General features: G+C 53.4%; 1 protein-coding gene, 1 non-coding gene and 1 pseudogene across 4 annotated transcripts; all 3 read left to right on the top strand.

The window, feature by feature from the left end:
• Positions 1–380: 380 nt before the first annotated feature.
• Positions 381–17,825, top strand: GTSE1 (G2 and S-phase expressed 1). Of its 3 annotated transcripts, none has more exons than XM_039863169.1 (9): positions 381–480; positions 896–993; positions 4,821–4,878; positions 4,980–5,601; positions 8,044–8,214; positions 8,865–8,991; positions 12,453–12,827; positions 14,317–14,403; positions 17,734–17,825. In XM_039863169.1, the coding sequence occupies exons 2-9, from the start codon at positions 918–920 to the stop codon at positions 17,808–17,810; spliced, it is 1,593 nt and encodes a 530-aa protein (XP_039719103.1). In that variant the 5' UTR covers positions 381–480; positions 896–917; the 3' UTR covers positions 17,811–17,825. The 3 variants fall into 3 exon arrangements, with proteins under 3 accessions (XP_039719103.1, XP_039719105.1, XP_039719106.1); XM_039863171.1 differs by lacking the exon at positions 381–480 and adding an exon at positions 487–700; XM_039863172.1 differs by lacking the exon at positions 381–480 and adding an exon at positions 487–724.
• Positions 3,680–3,798, top strand: LOC120603077 (5S ribosomal RNA). The gene has a single exon (XR_005652958.1). It is a non-coding gene; the product is annotated as a 5S ribosomal RNA (ribosomal RNA).
• LOC120603012 (26S proteasome regulatory subunit 4-like) lies at positions 9,707–11,000 on the top strand (annotated as a pseudogene).
• Positions 17,826–20,006: the final 2,181 nt, after the last annotated feature.

The raw sequence follows: 20,006 nt of genomic DNA, 5'->3' as shown, positions 1-20,006 counted from the left end.
GCGCTTCTCAGGTCTTCCTACTGTGTTACAAACTGACACGTAATGCTTTAAGTGTAGGTAGATGCCACTGTTTCGTTTCGTCTTAACATCCAAACCCTACGGTAGGAATTTAATTTTCTTCATTGACAGCTGAAGAGCTGGGGTTAGAACCAGGCACCCTGGCCACACGTAGCTGTCCAGGCGCCAGCCGGCAGGTACACAAGGCGCGTACTTTAAGAAAGCCCCGCCCCGCGCTGCGCGACCGCAGGCACCGGGCGGACCTCGGGCATGCGCAACCCGCCCGCGCTCGGAGGCAGTGCGCAGGCGCGCCACGCGCCTCCTCCGGCCCCGCCCACCCCGACTACAACCCCCAGGATGCACTGGGCGCGGCGACCTTACATTGCCCTTTTCAAACCGGCCAATCGCAGCCTGCACCGCGCCCGCCGTGCCGCATTTAAATTCGAGGCAGGGCCAGTCGTCGGGACATCGCAGCCGCTAGGGGTGAGGGGGTCTAGTTGGGCTCGGGCTGGGGTCGGTAGGGTCCCCTTGCGCGCTCCTTCGGGACTACAGTTAGGACGTGGCCACTCCGGGAACAAACCACAGTCCCCACAGTCCGGCCCGAGAGCTGAGAATTCCGTTGTCCCCATCCGGGGCGTTCAGGCCTGGCTCGGACCGGCGTCGCTCCCGGAGCTCCCGGCTTGGAGGCGCGCGGCCTCTGGGCGTGCGTCGCGGAGGGTCTCGAGCTGTATGTCAGGCGGCCTCTGGCTGCCTTTCTCCCTGACCTGGCCGCAGCCGCCAGCTCGCTCTGTCCCCATCCGTGCCGCAGCGGCTCACGCTGCTGGGAGTCACTGAGGGCGGAGGAACCGGGGGCCTGGGTTCCGAGACCTGCTCACCTCTGTCCCCCTCCTCCCTGCAGGCACTTCCCGATAGCACTCGGCATGGAAGGAGACGGCAGCGAAGTGCCTTCAGCCAGCCAGGCAGGAGAAACGGCGACTGATGTTCCCAAGAAGGATGGTACGTCCTTGTCACTGCAGCACCCGTTATTCAGGGAGCTCAGTGAAAATGTTGATTGCTTTAATCCTTCTGTGATGACTTAATTTGTTTATTTATTCAGTGCTCACCCTGTCTGTGCTCCGTACCCATGGAACTCATAACCCTTTTCAAGGAGTTTGCGACCGTCTAACACCCTTATTTTTCATTCCCCGCCCCCCATATCCCCAACCCAGCTTTAAATTCCCTCCTAAGAGGGGTTCTTACCACTCTCATTTGCTTCAGTGTCCCCATTGCCAAGAGCACCTGGTGCTTCATAGGCAATGGGATATTTGCGGATTGAATTTGGTGTTTTTACGTTTGCCGCTGGTTTGCGTTTGCCCACACTTGTTTGGGATCTTTGCGACCATAGTAGTCATGGAGCCTGGCCTGTAACTTTGCTGTCTTGTTCTTTCTGTCTGGTTTGAGTGCCCAGGTGAGAGTACAGCCTCGTAAGATGAATTAACAGCAGTGCCCTCTTTATCCTTTAAAGCAAGTTGGCATTCTCTTACCCTTGCTCCTCACCACACCCATGCGGGGCAGGTAGACTGGGTATCCAAGTGTCCTTATCACCTTCATTTTGCAGAAACCGTCTAGAGACTTGCCAGTCATCATGGAGTCTTCGTTGTATATAGGAAGGCATTTGCTGCATCACTCGCCACTAAGCAGTGCATGCCCCGGGGCAGTACCATGTGCCCTGTGTTTGCCTGGCGGCTGGTAGAGACCGTGGCACATGTTTGCAAAATGAATGAGTCAGCAGCCCAAGGTCACTTTGCTGGAGCCTGACTCCTGGTCCAGAATTCCTTTTTCTCTACCTGACCATTGGAAGTTTCTAGAAGTGACCTATAAAATTGACTTCTAGGTTCAGACATGTAAAAAGTGAAATATCTGCCTCTCATTTTCGTCCCTCAGCCACCCATTTGCCCCCTCCAAAGCCCATTGGTGTCATCGGCCTCTTGGGTGTTCGTTCAGATCCATTCTGTGCAAGCGCGAGCATTACGTGTCCAAGGCCAGTCATTTCTCTGCTTTTTAGAGAGCTTCCCCTCTTCGCCGCATATCCAGCCCTGTCCTGCATCTTATTTTTTGGTGCCTCATTTATCTCGATGATCTTGGATATCAGTGTCCGCAGGATACGCTCACAGAGGTAGACGTGCTGGGCCTCGCGCTGTGTGCTCAGACCTGGGAGGCAGGCACCACCCCGTTACCCTCGGCAGAGCCATAATGATCGCCGCCTTCCCCAGCAGAATCTCTTTCCCCACAGCCTTGCCTACAGTTCACCTAACTTTTAATCTTTAACAATCTGACAAGTGACTAGTGGAATCCTTTGCTACGTTTATTTTTCATTACTTGTATTTTTGAGCGAGGCTGAACTTTTTGTCATAAATTTAAGACCATTGCATTTTATTTTCCGTGAATTTTATCTGTTCATAACCTTTGTCTGTTCACCCATTATGTTCTTGTTTTCTTAGTGGTTTGTAGGCACCATTTTGAGTAGCCCTTTGCGACGTGAGCTGCAAATATACTTTCCCCATTAATTATTTCTTTTAACTTTGCTCATGGTGATTTTTGCCATGCAGAGATTTGAAACATTTTTTACATATTGGACCCTCAACCTTTTATTCTATGGCTTCCAGTTTGGTGTCTTAGACCTCCGCACTCCAGGTTATAAAATAATTTCCCCATGGTTTATTTTTCTTCGTCTGACTGATTGGGTCATGCATAACAGAACAATCGTGGTGACAGTAGAGGTCAGTGCCTTGCCGGCTTTGATGGAATTTCGTCTTTTTCCATTAAGCCCAAGACTGGCTTGTGGGTTAATTTACACATCGATGGTCATCCCTGGTGCTGGTCCTCAGTATTTCTCCGTTTTTTTTTTTCTCATGGGTACATGATAGCGTTGTATTTGCAACTTGAAGTTGCATTTGGCTCAGATGCCTTGAAAGTTACTATCTCCTCTTCTGCCATGAAGATCAGCAGAGTTGCTGAAGGCGGAGGCTCCATCAGTGGGGTTCTGCAGTGAGGAGGATGTGGGACAGGGCCAGCCTAGCCTCAGGGACACAGAGTTTGAGTGAGAAATGCTGCTTTGTTATTATAAGCCACTCGTGACTTGGTGGTGGTTTGTTATTTCAGCATAAGTTAGCCTATCCTGATAGAATATGTTTGTCCCAGCTTTAAAAGGAACGCTTCTCATGGTATCCCATTAAACATAATTCTGGCTTTCGGATTGAGCTGGATACTTCCTCTATGATAAAATACATCTATTACTTTTCATGAAGCGCTTTCAGAGTCAACGGCGTATGTCGCAGTTTATCATATGCCTTGTCAACACGCATGGGGACAATCGCGTGGGCCTCCCTTTAGGTCTGGTGATACGAGGAGGGTGTCACTAGGCTGTGTGGAATGAGACGGCCTGCAGTCCTCCAGTCCTGGTCAAACCTCACCTGGTCATGAGTTAGTTGTCTTTTTTTGATGTGTCGCTAGATTCTATTTGCTGATGTTCCTACTTAGGGTTTTTATGTTGAGACTGGTCAGTAGCTTTCCCTATTGGGTAAACTCTAGGATTTGGTGTGGTTATATATGCTTCATAAAATTAAGTTGGGAGATTTCCGTTTTCTGTCCTTTGGAGCAATATAAATAAATTTGGAATTATATGTTCTTTAAAGATTTGGTAGTCTACGGCCATGCCACCCTGAACAAGCCCAATCCCGTTTGATCTTGGAAGCTAAGCAAGGTCGGGCCTGGTTAGTACTTGGATGGGAGACCACCTAGGAAGACCAGGTGCTGTAGGCGTAAAAATCAAAAAATAAGGGATTGTAAGTTGGCAAGGTCCTTGCGATCTGTGAGGTCAACCAAAGGTTGCCTTGCCTAAAAAAAAAAAAAAAATACACACACACACCCCCCACACACACACACACATATATTCGGTAGAATTATCCTGCGAAACTATCTGGGACTTGTGCTTTTGGGGGAGAGAATATCTCTTTAATAAATTTGTCCAGTTATTTTACGATAAATGAATAATTAAGATGTTTTCCTCTCTTCTGGAGTCGGTTTTATAAATAAGTCAATATAAATAATTTAAATACAAAATAAGTAAATTCTGCTTCCTCGATAATTATGCATTTCAGCCAAGTTCTTAGGTGTATGTGCATGGAGTGGAGCAACCTAGCCTATGAATCTTCTAATTTCCTCTCTCTCTGCTTATTTCTTTTGTGCATTTGTGCTTTCTACCTTTGCCTTGATTATTAGGTAACTAGGGCTAATCGAATTGACTAATTAGGACCTAATTAGGTTATTAATATATTTTAAAACTTTATGGTTTTACTAAGCATGCTGCAGCATTTGTTGGGATCAAATAAGATAAGAATTGTTAAATTCCGTATAAACTTTATTGAAATGTCAATTCAGTGTGTTTTGATCAGTATTTGCTAAGTGTCCAGGCATTTAGCTGGACATTGGGAGAGAGTTAGTTTGTTGTCTTAGAGGAGCTTACAGTCTCCTGGGGGCCACAGAGGGGTCAAGAGACATTTACAGAACAGCGAAGCTAGCCTAGTGCAGTGACAGAAGTCGGGTCCAAGTGCTGTGGGAGCCCTGGGGCGGAGTGGGGCGTGGGAGCTAGCAGAGGGACCCCCTAACCCAGAGCCTGTGGTCTGTTAGACGTATAAACAGACGGGGCTGGGAAGGCAGTATGGCGGGAACACAGATGGGGTGCAAAGTGCGGTTTTATCTGCGGGTTCGGCCGTAGAGACTGGTAATGTTTTTCTCTCTATCAGCCCCAGCCCTAAAATAATGGCAGACTTTTCTCCCTCCAGACATTCTTCTTTTGGCCGATGAAAAATTTGACTTTGATCTTTCATTGTCTTCTTTAAGGTGAGCAGATGAGTTTTCTTCCCTTGCCTTGAGTGTGACCACATTCTAAAAGCTTCCACTTAAATGCCAGTGCTACTAATAATCCTTTTCTTTTGAAATAGTGCAAATGAAGACGATGAAGTCTTTTTTGGACCTGTTGGGCATAAAGAAAGATGTATTGCTGCCAGCTTAGAATTAAATACAAAGATTCCGGAAGAACCTCTTTGGCCAGCATCACAGAGTCACTTCCGCTGGAGCCCTCTCCCTGGGGAGAAGTTTGTGGAAGTGTATAAAGAAGCTCACTTGTTGGCCTTGCAGATAGAAAGCAACAGCAAAAACAAGGCAGCCCGAGCTGCCAGGCCCGAGGACCCCTGGAGCCAGGGCGTGGAAAGATTCATACAGGAATCAAAATTAAAAATGAACCTGTTTGAGAAAGAAAATGAAATGAAGAAAAGCCCCAAGTCACTTAAGAGGGAGACGTACTACCTGTCAGACAGCCCCTTGATGGGGCCGCTGCTATCGGGGACCCAGCCCCCCTCGGGCGTGGGCCTGCAGGGGGCTCCTGCCCAGGCCAGCCTCTCCCGGCCTCAGGGGCCACCTCTGTCTTCTTGTCCTTTGCCAGCGGAACCAAGTCCTACCCACCTTCCAAGCCAGGCAGTGACTCAGAAAAAGGTCATCAGCAAATTGCTGCCACCCCGAGCTTCCTCTGTTAGAGGAAAAAGCATCCATTTGGCCGTGGAAAAGGTAGACAAAACCCTGTCCAGAATGTTCACCGGGGGACGGAGATGCTGCCCCCTCTTAGCCGTCTCAGTGTGGCCTTGCAGTGGAAACCTTTACGGGGAGGAGCTTGGAGATGCAGCTCCTCCGCAGGGGATGTGGGGAAGGGCAGTCGCCCAGTGGGGAGCTGGGCTTGGGGCGGGTGGGCCAGGGCTGCCTCGCTAATGTGATGACTTAAAAGCACTGCCTCCTAAATTCTGTTTGAAACTTTTCCTTTGGTTTTGTTGGCCATTCCTCTCGTTGGCCATTCCTCCCGTTAGGAATTTCATTCGCATTAACGAGCAACTTCCAGAAAGCCCCCTCCTGGAGTAGCCACCAGTGGTCCTCCTTAGCTGTGGCTTAGTTTAGATTGCTTTCCTTGCAGGAGGTAAGTGATGAGCTGTCCTGGGGAGTGGCAGTGGACAGGGTTGCCTTTGGGGTGTGGTCAGCGGACTCCAGGGTGCCAGGGGTCCTGGGGGCTTGTCGGCTGCTTCCAGGTTTGCCCGACGTGCTTCCAGGTTTGGCTGCGTGCTCAGCGGAGGAGGAAGCTCATACTTTGGAGGAGTGTTGCAGAGGCCCGAGGAGCTGTCCCCGGCTCTGCCCCGCCCTGGGCGACAGGCCTCAGCCGAGCCCGTCATAGCGATGACGCTCTGTGGGGCGTCCGCGGTCTAGGTCACAGCAAAACACCCAGCGAGGGCCTGGGTGCCTTTTTCCCTCTGCAGGCCCATCTCTTGGGTCATATGACTCCCAACGGCCCGGACCGGAGTTGAACCGGGCAGAGCCTGGGCGGAGGAGGCGGCCGGCCCGTGCCTCCCCTGAGTGGCTGGGGTTCTGGAGGCCGTTTGGATGTAAATTTCTAAAGTGATGTTTCTAGAATGAGGTTGACATGGGTGTTGCGTGTGACACATGAGCCCAGGCGAGGGTTCGTGTGTGTGACACGTGGACCGAGGGCAGAGGCTGCAGCATAACGCTGGCTGTTCTGGGGCCTTCTGTTTTCCTCCGAGCAGTGAGCAGAGTTTCGTCAGTGAAGTGTTAGCTGGGCAGCGAGATGGGAACTCCCCCGCCCCCCACACACACTTCCCACCGTGGGAAGAGCCATTCGCTTCCCTAGCGACTCGCTGGCACTCTCTTGCCCCTGCGAAGATGGTCTCGAAACGGCGGGACCACGTGGCTGTGCTGCTTACAAGTGTGCTTTCAGGAGGATGGCTCGGCTGGCTGTAGTAAGAATTAAAACCCAGAAAAGAGCAGGTGTTGTGGGGGACGTGCAGCAATCAGCGCCCTCATGCATTGTGTGGGAAACAGTCTGGCTGTCCTTGGAGGTGTCGAGCAGAGGGTTCCCATGCGACCCGGCAGTTTGTGCCCAAGAGAACTGAAAACGTGTGTCCGCACAAAAGCCTGCAGCATTATTTACAATAACTCAGGTGTCCATCAACTGATGAACGGATAAATTAAACGTGGTCCACCCATACAATGGAGTACTTTTGGCAATAACGAAATGCAGTGCCGATGTGTGCTATAAAATGGATGACCCCTGAAAACTTTTGCTCAGTGAAAGAAGCCAGACACAAAAGGTCATGTATTGTGTGACCCCATTTCTAAGAAGTGCCCGTAATCGACAAACCGTAGAGGCAGGGCGTGGATTAGTGGCCGCCTGGACCGGGGAGGTCGAAGGGATGGGGGGTGACTGCCAACAGTTATGAGTTTCTTTCAGGGGCAACAAAAATGTGCTACCATTAGGTCGTGATGATGGTTGCCCAACACAGCAAATACACCCCTGGAGCGTGCGCTTCAAAGTGGTGAATTTTTATCTTATGTGAGGAATATCTCAGTTTAAACAACGTCGTCAAGCATAGTTGCCGCTTCATCCCCGTGACTTTACGAGCTTCCGTTGCTTCTTCCTCACTGTTCATCGGGGTGGTTTCTGTAAGTGTGGCGGCGTCCACGCAGGCCCGTGGACGGGGTCATGGTGTGTCTGACCGGCTCGCCAAAGGCAATGGCTCTCAGGACCGGACGGGGGAGGTTTACTGCGGCCGAGCAGCTTCTCTGGTAGAGGGACTGACCGGCGGGTGAATGGTCCCTTCTGTACAGTGTTTATACTCTGTGTAACCAGAACCCGTGTCCTCATTATCGTCCTTAACGGAAATCCTGACCGAGGAGGGGCTCTGGGAGACGGCTCTCCTATTAACCATTGATCTTGGTTTTATTTGGCCATTTTTAATGAGGAAGCGAATTCCATCATCATTTTCGTCCGTGGTGATTTGGCGGGGAGAGTGAACCGCTCGGGTCCCCAGTCTCGCTGGTGAAGTCAGGGACATGTACAGCGCTGGGAAGATGGACAGTGCCCTCCACGGCTCTGAATCAAAGCCTTTGTGTGTCTGTGCATTGTCAGACGACTAGACAGTTCTCACATTTCAATTTAAAATTTTTCAGCCTGTGAAAGAGAAACCAGCTAGTCCTTCCAGGATGAAAATCCTAAATGAAAAGGAATCCCACAGAAACATCCCACCTGACAAGCCCAGCGCTGCCCAGCACGTCACCGGCATGCCAGCCAGTGGAAGCCACTTGGTCCAAGGCAAGAGATCGCTCCCTGTTCCAAACAAGGTGAGAGGGGCGGGCTGCAGGTGGGCTGTGGCTGTGGGCGAGGGAGGGACTAGGTGGGCCGCGTATACATGGGGCGTGTCTTTTGATTCAGGTCAAGGTTAGCAAGGTCGAAAATGTGGCCCACCAGAGGCAGCATGGAGAAATGCAACGAAAGGGCCCGCCCTGCGGTGAGGGCTGGGCGCTGTGGGTGGAGAACAGCCCGTCCTCCCTGGGTTCAGTGTCCCCCTGGTTCTGCGTGTCCCGGATGCGGAGCTGCTCCCTGCGGCTCTCACCCTGTGTGGACGAGACGGGGTGCTGAAGCTCTGAAAGCGCAGCTCCTCACAGGCCCGGAGACGAACCTTCCGCATCTGTGCCGTCGGTTTTCCAGCATCGGTGGCCAGACTGAGCCGAGTGTCTGCGTAGAAACTGCCGAAAGCTGGGCCCCCCGCTGCCCATTCAGTGGGTCTGGGTCGGGGCCCGAGAATGTGCATTTCAACGAGCTCCCCGGTGTTCCTCGTGCAGGACTTTAGAGCAGTGCTTGACCTTTTCCCGCTTTAGATTCACGATGATAATTATTAAATCATTAAGAATGATTTTAAAACCCTACTTTTGTGGCAGTGAGTCATGGTAGATAATGACATCTTTGATGATTTCTTAACGTTTCGTTTCAGTCGGGGCTGAAGAAAACCCTGCTAAAGCCACCTGGTGGTGCCGGCCGTCTTGCGAGACAGCCCTCTTCCCGGGGGTCTGCGTCTGGCCTGGCGTCCAGCGCGTGCGCCTCCCCAGCAGCAGGCAGAGGTACGTTGTCTGGCCTCTCAGGCTGTTTTCACGGAACCGCCGAGGCTCCGCAGAAGGTTCTTGAAGGCTTGCTGTGGTCTGAGGCAGGGGGTACAGCATTAGGGTCCCTGCCCTCGAGGGGCTTCCCCTCTGGGGGAGACATGTTCAGACGGGAGGTCGTAATTTGGGGGGACACACAGTCACAGAGCGCGTGTAGGTTCCGGGCACCAGAGAACCCAGAAGGAGGCCGAGAGCAGCCTCAGTGGAAATATAATTGCACACGGGATTTTTAAAAAAAAACAAATAAGACGGTTCCAGGTGGTTCAGTGCACGCGACCCTGGTCACTCCTGATGGGTAGCCTGAACCCTCACTGCCAGCGCTGTTCAGGGCCAGGCTGCCTCTCTCTCCTGCCGAGCCAAGGCTGACATCTAGTGGCCACGGAGAGAACCCTCCAGGCTCTGGGGAAGGCGCTGGGTTTCCTGCCCTGGGTTCCAGACACCCCTCAGATACTATTCCCGTACAGCCGCGGACGCTAGTTCACCAAGTGTGAAAAGCGTGAACTCTGCAATCAGATTGATCTGACTTAGAGCCCTCACTGCCAGCTGGTGGCCGGGAACTGAAGTCATTCCCGTGCCTTTGCGGACTGAGGAGACGGTGCCCCTTGCAGTGTTCCTGTGAGCACTGGACGAGCCACGTGGGGTGCCAGCCCTGTCTCTGGCACGTGGCGCGTGATTAATGGCAGGCAGTTCAGTTGCGTTAGGCATTGTCCCGTCTGTTCTGCTGTGTTGGTTCGGGGGCATCAGCGCCATCTCTGTTTATGACCTCTGCATCCCTAGCTCTGGTAAAGGCTGAGACAGTGAATGGGCTTCTGGTGCGTGTGGGTTTCTCTGCTCCCCACTGCATGTGGGGAGGAGTGTGGGGTGGCTGTCACGCATTGTGTAGTATGAGCTGAAAGCTTTCTTCAAGAATTTTAACCAGAGCAGGTGAAGTCAGATGAGTCCAAGTCAGAGTGGTGTCATAGTCCTGGAGTTGGCAAGAAGGGTGACAAGGACAGAAAAAGACAGGAGGACTTCCTGTACCAACCAGAGTGGGGAAAAGAATACAGGGACCCAACGCTGCCCGCGGACTGCCACTGGGGACACTTCACACAGCGCCACTTAAAATCATTAGTGAGAATTAAAGACTGTCTCCTGGAGGAGAATCCGATAGAAATCAGCAACAAGTGAAGCCTTTGGAAGAAAGGAGGAGGAAAGATCCAAGGGGGGTGATCTGAGGGGACCCCAAGGTTATTTGGAGCCTTGGAAGAGCTCATCGATGACAGTCCCGCCACTGTGTCCACAGCCGTGGGCTCAGGACACCACTTGTTCTGCAGGTCAGCACTTGTTCTGTTGCAGACAGGGGTCTGCTGGACCACAGGTGCCCGCCTTGATGGGGGTGCTGATGGGCGGCGCTGGTCACAGTGATGACAGTGGCCCCTCAGGAGACCTGTGCTGACATGGGAGGGTTGAGCCGACATGGGGGGGCGTCGAACAGCCAAACCCAGGGACTTAAGGCATGTGAGGTTCTCCCTCTCGCTCGTCCTGAACATTATGAAGAGGCGGTATAAAGCCCCCAGGGCCACTCTCATGGTCCACCTGGCACAGGTGGAACCTTACTGGCTAGAACGGTAGCACCCCAAGCCCAGCCACTCTCCTGAGAGGGCCGGTTCTGAACATACCAGATGCAGCGGGCGATGGGCCCAAACTCCGAACAATGCACCACCCATCGCGTTTATTGATGAAATTGATGCCATTGGGACAAAAAGATAGACTCATTCGAGTGGTGAGAGAGGAAGTCGGTGAATGACGTTGGAACTGTTGAGCCACCGGGTGGGTTCGACTCAAGGGGAGACGTGAACGTTACCGTGGCCACAGACTGACAAGAAATTTTGCCTCCAGCACTCAGTAGACTAGACCGAGTTCCCTCCACCCGCAGGCAGGGTGAGAGGCCGATGACGTCGTCCGGGATGACTGGGTCATGGTTCACGTGACCTCCCTGCAGCCAATCCCAAGGCATCCTGTGCAGAAGCTGGGCTGGAGAATGAAAGCAAACGAAGTCTTCAAAAACTCTAAAGAAAATGTTCTTTATGAATCACAAGAAGGCGCTCGCAAGGGGCTGCATCTCCAGGGAACCTCGGTTGCCTTCAAGGAAGTGGGTGGGGTGTCCCGACCCCTCGAGGCCAGAGTAACCCGTGTCCCAGCTGTCCTTTCTCAGCAGAGCACCCTGTGCTCCGCGCCTTTGTGGCAGGATGCGTCGGATGCCCATTGGCCGCCTCTGTCTGCCAGTCACATGCTCTGCTCTTCCCAGAGAAGCCGGTTCTTTCCTAGTCGAAAAAAAACAAACCACTTTTACCAGACTGACTCGTGTGTTGGGTATGTTGGCAGCTGAGTGTTTTCAGCTAGTTTGCTGCTGTTCTAACTGGCGCTCGTGGTTGATATGACCCAACGTCCTTGTAATTGAAGGGAGTGGACCCTAGCGATTGCGTGTCCTCTCCCTGTCCCCCTCCCCACCACCCTGACCAGGCAGGTGGGGCCTGCAGCTGGTGGATTAAATTAAAATACAAGATGCAACCTGATGAATGAGGAGGCACAAGCCACCCACGGGGGTGGCAAGGAGCTCTCTCGGCATCTGAGCTCCCACTTTGGGCAAGTGAACAGCCTGCGCTCGTTCTGATTTGACGGCGCAGCCTCAGTCCACTCAGACAACGGAAGTCAAGTCACCAGACGTATTACTTATAGATCCCAGAAATGGGGGGGAGGCACAGCGAGCCCGGGGAGGGCAGCCCTCCCCCAGGCCACTAGCGAGCAGGAGATGGGGAGCAGGGCAGGAGCATCTGTTCCTTAGGGGCTGGGGGTGGAGCTCGCTCGTCTCCCAAGGCTTAGCTCTAAGTGGTTTAAAAACCACCTTGTTTAAAGCAAAGCAGGAACTTGGGACGGGAATCCTAAGCTCAAGTCCGTATCCAAATGTCTGGATTCTGGATGTGAGTGGGGTTGTCACTCTGTGAAATGACAGGGCAGTGACTCAAATAGCGATTTCCTTCACAGGCACGTGACTAGACTACCCACTTCTGCTTGTTCAACAAGAGTAGATTTCTGCTGTTGACATAATCAACGAAGATAGGCGAGCTCGAATTTATGTATGCTCATACACATCCTGGGAATCGCGTCTCGATTCAGCCCCTTAGCACGCACTCAGCCAAGCCACAAGCAACCTGGGTTGTCCTGTGTTTGAGGATATTGCACGATGGACATACAGAATATTGTTCATATTGTCATGTGCTTTTCTTATATGGAAATCATGATAGAATGAAATAATTTTCTTCACATTTTAATAAAGGCAGATATGCCGAAGACAGCATATCTTATGTGTTTGTTAAATAACTTCATAATTTAAAAATAACATAATCTTGAGTGATAACCAGATTCTGTGTGTCCTCTTCCAGCTAAATCACATGAGCGTCCAAGCATCCCTGCTAACAGTTCCCGGCCCCTGTCAAACTGCAGCCGGGCGGGCGGGGCGGGACCCTCTCTGCTGTGGCCGGCTCCGCAGGCAGGCCCTGCCGCTGCGTGCCGGCCGAGCAGGTGGGCCGGGCCAGCCGAGTCGACAGCAGAGCAGCCCGCGGTGCCCACCACCTCAGCGCTCACCCAAACCCCGACTCCAGAACGGGGGCGCCTGGGACTGGACCCTCCCTCCAGTTCGTCGCGATCTCCACTGAACAAAACTGGGAGTGCACGAAGGCGGGGTTCTTCTCTGAATTCCAAGACCAAGGTTATGCCTGCCCCTACAAATCGGTTTAAAATTCCCAAGTTTGCTACTGGTAAGTAGTAGGAACATCTTACTGGGTTTTAAACATATTGAACAAATTGTATTTCAAGTTAAGAAAACATTAGTTTTGGTGACGCCGGTTTCTTTGCGTCCTCTCTCCGAGCGCTTTAACCGTGTCCCCCGGCTTGTTCTGGGTGAGAAGCCAGGGGGTGTCTTCTCTCACGCCCCTCCCCTCTGTGTACGTGTCATTGCTCTTTCGCTGCTCTCAGGATTTTTCTCTCGTTATTTTCAGCATTTTAACTATTATGTGTCTGCGTGTGGCTTTGTGTTTATTATGCTTGGGAGTTCTTGAGCTTTTTGGATCCGTGAGTTGATATTTTTAATCAAATCTGGAAAAAATGTGGGCATTATTTCTTCAAATATTTGTTCTTGCTCCCTCTCACTTGCTGGGCCTCTAAGCACATGTATCATAGACCTCTTGCTGTCATCCTGTAGGTCACTGAAGCTCTGTTCTTTCTTCCCCCAGCCTCTTTTCTTATGCTTCCGTTGGGATGGCTTCTACTGTCGTGTCTTCAGGCTCAGACATCTTTCCTTCTGCAGTGTGTCTGATCGGCTATTGAGCCCATTCAGCTAACTTTTCACTTCTGATGTTATAGTTTCCACGTTGTGTCCCGTGGTGTTTATGCTTTCCTTTAAATTCTCGAATGTGTTTATGATTGTTTTAAAGTCCATTTCTGCTAATCGCGTCTTCCCTGTCATTTTGGGGTCTGTTTCTGTTGACTAATTTTTCCAGTTTTTCCTGGTTATGGTCACATTTTCCTGCTTCTTCATTTTTCACGTGCTTGATAATTTCTTACTGTCTGCTGGACTTTGTAAACTTCACAGCTTTGAGTATTTGGGTTTGTTTTCTTTGAGGGGCTGGAGCTGCTTCGGCGGCAGGTGCGTCCATGTCACCTGGCTCCTTCTGACGCTCCTTAAGCTTTGCTGGGGCAAGTCCCAGCAGCCTTCGCTCTCGGGATAGGTCAGCCTGGCTGGTAGCGTGGGTCTTTCCGAGCCTGCTGAACATGCCGTGTTCCCTAGTTCCTGGTCGGGCTGCTGGGTGCGAGTGTGTCCCAGCCCCGTATTAGGGGTGGCAGTTGTTCCCTGTAGTCCTCATCCCAGCCTTTTGGAGTCTCACCTGACATGTGCACAGCAGCTTATGAAGCAGCAAAGACTTGGGGTCCCGCTCTGATTTCGAGAACCCTCTCTGTGGCTCCCTCCTCTCTAGTATTCTGCCCTTCAAACTCCAGCCTCCTTAGCCTCCCAGAACCCCGACCGTTGTCCCCTCAAACCAGTGAGGCCGCCACGCCTGCTCAGGCTCTCCCCTCCCGCACCCGCGTTCCGACGGGGCCACCAGGAGCAGCCCAGCAGTGTCTGGCAGGAGTGGGCAGGTGTTCGGTCACGGCAGTTACCCTAACACGTTGGCAGGACACAACGCAGTACGGAGCTGGTTTCGGGGAGAGGGTCATTCTGGCCCTCTCTCTTAAGTAGGCGCTTTCCAGGCGCCTTGGATGTTTTGAAGTTGTCGGCATTGCTGGCGAGCGCAGATGGCCTTGAACGCCCAGAAACCTCACTGATTTCCTGCTCACGTGAGTACGAGCTGCTCTGCTGAGTGTCTGCCAGCACTAGGCGCTTCTTTAGGGCGAAGGGGCCCGATGATAAGACAGGCCCTTCTCTCGCGTAATTTACGTTTTAATAGTAAAATGTAGGAAACGTCATCAAAGAAGTATACTTTCAGATCACAAGTATCATGAAGCGAACGACAGAGGAAGATGTCGGAACGAGCAGTGTGTGTTGGGGAGGAATTTAGACGGGGGTCCTGTCGGCTGAGGTGGTCGGCGCAGACCCCTCTCGGGAGATGACGCTCAGCAGAGGCCTGAACCGCAAGGACTGCAGGGGGAGGACAGTCGGGGCAGGAAACGGTGCGGGCAAAGGTCCAGCTCTGGAACCAGCACGAAGGCCAGGGAGGTGGGAATGTGCCCACAGTGCTTGGCGTTAGAGTCTGCCACCTGCCCACACAACACTTTATTTCCCTGTCACAGAAAAGTCTGGGTAGGCATTTCGGAGCCGCAGGCTCTCCTTGGTGCTAGCGGCCCGGGCCTCTTCCGTCCTGTTTTGCCACGATTCGCTTCTCTTCTTCGTGGTCTAGTGTGGCTGCACCAGCTCCGGCCCTCGTACCTACCGGCAGGAAAGATGGAATCCGTGCAGAGCAAATCCCTTCCTTTCAAAGGACACTTACTGCACGCTGCGCGTGCACTTCCGTGCATGTCCTCGGCCAGGACTTAGTCGTGTGGCCACACTCGCCTGCCGGGGAGCTGGGGCGCGTTGTCTTTCCTGCACACCCGCCCCACATTTTTTCCTGAGAGGTGGGGGAGAGTGGATGTTAAACAAGCGCTAGCAACTCCGGCCAAGCCGGCGAGCGAGAGAGGCAGCCCGAGTCCAGCTTGCGTCCTGCCTTGAGACCACGCACGCTCTCGGTGCAGACCCGAGGGGGGCCTCGGGGGTGTGCGCAGGCGCAGTGTGACCTTCTGAAGAGCCCTCTTCTGCGGGCAGAGCAGGCCCTGTGGGGGGAGCGGAAGCCTCTCCGTGATCCAGACAAGAGGTCGGGGTGGTGGGGGTGCAAAAGGTGAGCTGGGGTCCGGCCTGGGGGCTCTCCGGTAGGCTCGGACAGGATGTGGCAGTGTGGAGAGGGCAGTTGAGTGGCCTGGGCTGTTGCGCTGCCTCTCAGGGTGACGGGCAGAGTCCACTGGTGGTTTCTTGGCTGCAGGGGACGCTGTCGGGCGGGCAGGTATGAGTCCGGACCTCAGTAGTGGCGCAGGGCGCATGGAGTGTGTCCTGCGGCGCGTGCTCCCTTTCTTCCTAATGCCTGAAGCCGACGCGCCCCAGCCACAGTTCTTCCCGAGGCCTTCGCACGATTGTCGGCCGGTCCCGCTGCTGCCGAGCTGCGTGGAGCCACGGGCCTCCCCCGCCCCGCTGCCCCGGCTGCGCCCTGACGGCGCCCTCCACGCTCCGCCGCCTGGCCTCGGCCAGCTGCTCCGTCTCTCCGCGCATGGGCAGGACAGGGCCGCCTCTCACACCTTTGCCCTTTCATCTCGGGCCAGATGTCCCCACAGACTCTGTCCTGGCGAGGCCACGGGGAACGGCCACTTATGGTTGGTCGTGTGACACCAGCTGTCACCACAGAGGAGACACGGGGACAGGGAACAGAGCCCCGCCATGGAACCTTTTGCGGACAACTTCCTGAAGCTGTTCCTGACACAGGTGGTGTCCGGGCCACACGAAGCGCTGACACAGGGCCTGGTCCTTGGGGTACCAGAAGCCATGCACGTGGGACGCCACCCCAGCCTTTGGGAGGCAATAATTTCCAGCCTAGGATTCTGACCCTGGACCGGCCCCAGTCAGTCGGGAGGGTATAAGAGAGTTTGATGTAAAATGTCATAGAGACCGGTCCCCCATGCTCCTAAAGAGCTTGCTTCACCAAGATCGGGGGGAAGACGGGGTCCGTGGAAGAGAGACCTCAACTGCCTCAGAAAGAGACCCCGTGAAACGTGGACTCGGTGCCCCGAGAGGTTTGACCACGTGGAAAATGCTCCCAAGGCAGAGGCATCACGTAACAGGTCTAACCTCGCCCTACCCCACCCCCCAACATGAGAAGCAAACAAAATGGAGGCAGTTACCGAGGTCTGGGGGGTGGGTGGGGGAAGTGTAGCTGAGCCCACCGCTGGACTCGGCTGTCAGGCTGTCAGCACCCAGGGCCCGGTGGGCTGCAGGTCAGGCAGGTGTGGCCTGTGAGGGGGCTAGGTTTTTATTGTGACATCGAAGTTCAAACAATGAAGGGGAAGTAGCCGTAGATGTAATTTAGAAATATGAAGGTAAATATGAAACATAAGAAACAAGTTGGAAGTAGGGGTGGGCATGGCGGGAGACTGAGGTTTTCTCTTTATCCTTCATCTTTTTGGTGCATAAATCACTTTGACAAGGTCAAGTTTTGAAAAGAATTGGAGACGGGAAATGGAGATGAGCATGTGAGGCCGCCCTTTTGAGATTTGCTTTGAAGAGGTGCAGACTCGGAGCAGTAGCTGGCGGGGGGACGCCAAGGGAGCAAGTGTAGGTTTGTTTAGGATGGGCGGGGACCCTGGCCTCAGAGCCCCGGCTCCACCTTCCTCCCGCGGCTGGGGTAGGGGCTCTGGGGACAGCCTCTGCCCTTGGCTTCCAAGGAGAGGATAGGGCATTGCCTGGGGGGCCTGGCCCCTGTGGCTTTGGGGACCCCAGGGTGAGATTGTGACTTAGTCCCTGAGATGCCATTGTTGAAAGGGGACCGACTTGTGGGGCCGCAGCCTGGAGCCCGTGCTGGGCCTGGCTCAGCCCTCCCAGCCTCATCATCAGATGAGATCATCCATGTGGAAACACTTATCAACCACAAGACCTCATGTCAGTAATGTGACATCTTATTGTGACCTGGCTGTGGCCTGGATCGGGGGAATGAGGGCGTCGGTGGGCTTTGTGGGGCTCTCCTAGAGCCTCACCACGTCGGTGCCGCTTCTGTGGGCATCTAGTGAGTTCAGGGGTCTCAGCTGTCTTGTCATCGTCATTCAAGTCACGCTTCTTCCTGCCTGGGGATGAGGGACCAGGCTGCGGACTGAGGTGGCGACGAGGGCTCCTACCTTTCTGTACCCGGTGGTCAACCCTTAAAGCCCTGCCTGGGGTGGGTCCCCGTGGAGGGAGGACATGGCCCTTCCCACACGCCTGTGCCTGGTGGGTCTTCCCTCTGGCTTGTCTGAGCCTCACCTACTTCTGTGCCGTCTTTGCTGCAACTTGGGAAAATGGAGGAGCATTGCCCGTTGGGTGAAGAGCCCCAGATGATGGACTTATCACTTGATCCGCGTTTGGCTGACCGCACGCTTCCTCTCTCGTCTCAGGTGAACTCCCAGACAGCGTGACGCCCACGTTCTCACGGTCACAGAGGCTGCAGTCCTGCCCTTCAGCAGGGAGGTAATGAGCCAGTCCCTTTCCTTTCTTTTTGCTATTATAAGAACAAATTAACACACCTGCTAACTTCCTAAAGCGCCTTCTCATCACATGGTGACCCCACAGGCTGGCCACGCATGTCTGGCCTTAGCCCCATTCTCTCGGGTGCCACTTTTACGTCCACTGTAGTTTGCCATGGCCACAGACTTTCTTCCTGCGGTGTCAAAGCCACTTCTCAGCCCTGAGCTGGGGCGATTGTCCAGTCAGGACGCTCAGTGCAGCTGCCTTCAGAGCTGCCGCAAGTCCCTGCCCATCCCTGGACGTTCTGAGCGGTCGGCCTGGTGTGCAGCCCCATCCGTAGGTCCTCAGAGGTGACTCTGCTTTGTGGTGCACTTACTCAGACTTGGTTTGAGTCCCAGCTTCGTCCCTTCCTGATTGGACCAGAGCCACAAGGGCAGAGGCGAGGCCTTGCCAGGTGAGGAGCCAGAAGCCCCGCCGGGGCCCGGGGGTCGGCGGCCCCTCAGAACGGGGCTCGGGCAGGCCCTGCTGGCTTCCGTCTTTTATGTTGAAACCAGAGGATGTTCCACTGTATCAAGACGTTGGCCAAATGATGAGAATNGGGTCTGTGCTGCTTTGGCCTTGGGCTGTCTCGGTTCTGGGTTTGCGCCTCTACTCACGTACTTGTGACCCCGGAGAGTGGCCAGCGAGGCTTCTCTGGGTGACCTGACTCAGGGTACACTTCATCTGTGGTGGCAACAGCTCCACGTTCACGTCCCGCCAAGGAATCCTGCTCGGGACCCCGGAGTTCTTCAAGGGCAGGAGTCGTTTCCACTGTGGCGTCCCCAGTGCGTGAAGCTATCTGAGGAACTCAAAGTGCTTCAGTGTGTGGCATTTTCTCCCAACTTCTTAGAGCGACCTAGGAGATATCAGTGTGCCTGAGCCAGGTTACTGGGTTGTCATGGCCCCGAGCCATGGCGGGAATACACCAGGCAGCCTGGTCTTCAGTGAACAAAGCCCTGCCGTGTTTACGGGCTGGGAAGGGTTGTCAGGGATGCTCTGTTCACCTCCTGTCCCTTCTCTCTTGCAGCTGATAGACCTGTGTTCTCCTCTGATCCAGCTGAGTCCCGAGGCGGACAAAGAAAACATGGACTCGCCACTTCTCAAGTTCTGAGCAGGAAAACGCTTTGCATCTGACTCTTTGTTACAAGAACAGTCCTAACGTGGTACTCAGCTTCGAAATAAACTTAGGAGGAATCGTTCTGGGAAAAAATTGTTTTAGAACCTAAGTAAAATGGCTATGCTTGGGGAGGCAGGCTGCGGGACCAGGGGCCTGTCTGTGCCCACGCGCGGCCACTGCTGTCCAGCGGCTGCTACCCTCGCTGCCCCGCACACTGCGCTGGACTACAAATTGGAAGTCTCCAAGTGCAGAATTTTGTCTTGAATCTTTTGTATGTAAAATAGCAAGTGACTATTTCAAAAACTAAGTTTGTATGAAAAGTTAAGTATTCTAGATTTAAGTTGAATTGTAAAATAAATTATATCAAAGCATACCTTGATTTTAAAAATTAGCTTGATTTTCAAATATATATAGCCATGCTATTTTTATTGCTAATCAATATTGCAAGATTTACATTATCCAAACTTCAGAATTGAGTGTGGCTATTGATGGATGGACCTTGAGGGCATTATGCTAAGTGAAATAAGTCAGACTGAGAAAAAAATCACCATATGATCTCACGTGCGCACCAAAATAGATTGGTGGTTGCCAGGAAGTGGGGGGGGGGCGGGAGAAGGTGGGGAGCGGATGAAGAGATCAAAAGGGCATGCATCCCTGCAGTTATTAAAAAAACAAGTTATGGAGATATAATGGGAAAAAAATTGGTGTGAATAATAATTGGTTGAAGTGCAGACTCCATCCCAGAAGATCCCACTTCCTCGGGGGACGATCTCAGGTCCTTCATTATGTGCCTGTTTGTGAAGAGGCCCCCTACCCACACTCGTGTGTGTGCTGGGCGTGCAGCCGTGAACGACACACCCTGTCCCGTGTAGCACACGCGCGCGCACACACACGTCGGTACTGAGCGTTAGGCAGCAGAGCGCGCCCAGGAAAGAAAAGGACAGCGGAGCGTGGACTAGGGCGGACGACGGGGCTCGGGCATGGAAGTGCGGCGAAGGGCTGACCAGGCGGAACGCGGCCGCCCGGCACTCACTTCCGGCCGGACCA

This window comes from Pteropus medius, unplaced genomic scaffold (genome assembly GCF_902729225.1).
Source record: "Pteropus medius unplaced genomic scaffold, Ma_sr-lr_union100, whole genome shotgun sequence".
Lineage (NCBI taxonomy): Eukaryota > Metazoa > Chordata > Mammalia > Chiroptera > Pteropodidae > Pteropus > Pteropus medius.
This window is presented reverse-complemented; position numbering and strand designations above follow the sequence as displayed.